This window comes from Apaloderma vittatum, unplaced genomic scaffold, assembly GCF_000703405.1.
Source record: "Apaloderma vittatum isolate BGI_N311 unplaced genomic scaffold, ASM70340v1 scaffold5958, whole genome shotgun sequence".
NCBI lineage: Eukaryota > Metazoa > Chordata > Aves > Trogoniformes > Trogonidae > Apaloderma > Apaloderma vittatum.
This window is the reverse complement of record NW_009731165.1, coordinates 1-3,081: the sequence shown is the minus strand read 5'-3', so window position 1 is coordinate 3,081 and position 3,081 is coordinate 1. Positions and strand designations below refer to the sequence as shown.

At 47.6% G+C, this 3,081-nt stretch overlaps 1 protein-coding gene across 1 annotated transcript in view; it reads right to left on the bottom strand.

Moving 5' to 3' along the window:
• PGM2L1 (phosphoglucomutase 2-like 1) overlaps nt 1-3,027 on the bottom strand; it is a 27,041-nt gene extending 24,014 nt beyond the window's left edge. Inside the window, exons 1-2 of the mRNA XM_009875090.1 lie at nt 2,983-3,027; nt 2,213-2,258 (exon numbers count right to left, since the gene is read on the bottom strand). Of these exons, the coding sequence (XP_009873392.1) occupies nt 2,213-2,258; nt 2,983-3,027 (91 nt within the window). The remainder of the gene's footprint in view (nt 1-2,212; nt 2,259-2,982) is intronic.
• Between the last annotated feature and the right edge of the window lie 54 nt (nt 3,028-3,081).

The following is a 3,081-nucleotide window of genomic DNA, read 5'->3' as shown; positions in this document are numbered from 1 at the left end:
CCCTTGACCCCCACCCCTCAGATATTTCTCTACGTTCATAAATCCCCTCTCAGCCATCTCCTTTCCAGGCTGAACAGCCCCAGGTCTCTCAGTCTCTCTTCCCAGCAGAGATGTTCAGTCCCTTGATCCCCCTCGTAGCTCTCCCTTAGACTCTCTCCAGTAGGTCCCTGTCTCTCTGGAACTGGGGAGCCCCAAACTGGACCCAGGATTCCAGGGGTGGTCTCCCCAGGGCAGAGCAGAGGGGCAGGAGAACCTGCCGAGTCTGTGTGGCAGCACAAGTGCTTCTCTGAACCAGCACTGCTTCAGACAGGTCCTAAGAAAGGGTTAAAAAAGGCAAATGGGATCTGAAAGGGTGAAGCACCCCTGACATTTAAAATAGAGGTCAGCCAGGCACTGCTCACCACAAGGCAGCCTCCGCAGGGCTACAAAGGTGCTCAGCACCGAGGCAGATTTAAATAACATTGGGAAAAGCACAAAGATAGGAGCCGCACGCTGTCATTAGCAAAAAAAAAAAAACATAATAAAACTTGTTGAAGAACAGGGAACTATTTCCACAGCTTAGGAACAGCTCTTCAACAGCAACAGGATGAGGCATGTGAATTTAAAATAAAATTTAATTTCTTTGTTGTTCAGGCTCTCAGGTGGCTCTGCAACCAAAGCAAGCCATTACTCACAACACAGCTAAAAAAAGACCTAAAAATAAAACAAAAACAATGGGGCGCAACAAATATTAAATCCCAGAAGTGAAAGCTTCTCTTTTAGCCGTTCACAGGCAGTCAACCAGAAAACAAATGACTAATCTGAAAACAGTCTGAGGCAAGAGCATATGAAAACCTCATTTCACACCATCATAATTCAAAACATAACTTTGCTTTAAAATAAATTACACCGCATCTTTAATATCTTTTTAGGATACACTGTACTGCTTGCCTGCAAAAATAGAATAATGCGTAGCACACGAGAGTTTATGGTCTGGAGTTTTGCAAAACAGAGGCTACTCTCTCCTGAAGCAATAGTGCAAACATTTATTTTAAAAATAGATTAGCATGCCTTTTTGATTGAAACTACCTTATTTATTTCCTAGAGAAGAAAAATGAGTCAGCCAAAATAGCATCCAAATAACATTTTAATTTGCTCAGATCGCACTCAGCTAAAATTCCCTGCAACAAGAAGAAAAAAAAAAAAAGTTACAAGTTACACAAGAAAATATCAAAGTTTTCTACATATGACCTAAAACTCCTTGGGCAACAGAAAGAAGGAATTGTACAAGGCTTGGTAAAAATGCAGATGTGGTGATCCAAGACAGTTGTTACCACAACCGACTTGGCAAAACTGTTATTTTCTTTTTGCAACATACTGCTTGGGTACGAGACCACTGACCACACTAAACCCAGCACGTGAACAGGCCCTGCAGTTCGGTGGGGCTCACAGATAATGACAGCTTCCACTGCTGACATTTAGTCCTACTGCAAATTCTCAAAAGCAAGTCTTTTGCTGGTTGGTTTTACAATTCCAAAATGAAGTCAGGCATCTGGATGTTTAATAATACTTGTTTCTGCTTGTTTCATGGCACATCAAGAGCTCTGTCGGGCAGCGGAAACCAGGGTGGCTGCTCCTTGTTTGTTCCTTCTCCTGTGCATCGAGTTGGACACCCAGAGATAAGTTGGACACCGGAGATAAGTATCCTCCCTGAATCCCATCACGGTCATTCAGGGAGCTGGAAGGTCCCCACAGCCATGGGCAAAGGGATTTCACCCCAGAGAGCTGTGGGCTGGGCCCCACACGAGCTCTTGGCACCAACACTTGTCCTGCAGTGGCCACAACGCTGGTGGTGGCCAATGTCACCGGCAGGTGGGTGGCACAGTTGGCCTAGGAGGGAGAAATGGGATGGGCAGCCCTGGCAGGAGCCTGGGAAAACAGGAAGAAGGGGAGGCAGGGGAGGTCTGAGGTGGTGGAAGGTGGCTGCTTGGGTTGTTGATTCTTCCCTCTTTGACAGTTACAACCCTGGATATGGATAAAACCAGACCAGAGCCTGCGCTGCTCTGCCAGAAAATGCTGCACCTTTCTAAAAGAACATAAATCTGAGGATAAAAAAAAAAAAACCGACACAAAACCAACCAAAACCCACAGCCCCAGCCTGTACAGCATCATTGACCGACATGCAACTCAAAGCTCAGGATAACTGAGGAAAAAGGGCCTCTGCACCACTCACCATCTCCAAACACATTCTCCAAACCCTGTCGTGGCTCTATGTGCAGCTGGAAGACAAAAAGATTTATGCAACACCGTCCATCTTTACAGCCCACTGCAGTCAGCAAGAGAGCTGGAAGCTTATCATGGACAAAGGAGCACCCCACCACCCTCCAACTGCGCACAGCCTTACGGTCCTGCAGGCACGTGGAAGCCCATCACAGTCTGGAAGAAAGGCTCTCCACATCATGAACCATCCCCACACACTATCATAAATGTACATGGAGCTGGAAGCTAATCTACAGCCAAGAACAACACGGTTTCGGCACCATCCTCCACCTCCACACACCATTACAGTCTGGCACGCAGTTGGAAGCTCGACACAGGGGAGGGAAAAGGATCTCCGCACAACCCACCAACTCCAAACACCATCCACTCACATTCTCCCAATCCTATCATGGTCCTCCATGCAGCTGGAAGCTTGCTACAACCAAGCACAAATGCAGCACTACACCACCAAACATCTTACACACCCCACGCACCTTCTTTGTGCCCCATCATAAAACCTACGGGCAGCTGGAAGCTCCCCACAGCCAAGGACAAAGGGATTTCCACACCAGCTATCACATCTCTGTATTCCACCACCTCCACGCCTCACCAAGGGCCTACGGGCAGCTCGAAGCTCCCTGCAGCCACAAACAAAAGGAACCTCCCCATCACACCCCTCCAGCACCGTACCAGCGGCTAGAGAATCCCCACAGCCTTCAACAGAGGCACTTCCCCACCACGCACCTGAAGGATGTCGTCAAGCTCCCCAAAATCAAGTTTCTGATTCATCAACCCATTGGCTTGGTCTTCCAGTTTGTGCTGTTGATTTTGGTAACGTTTTGG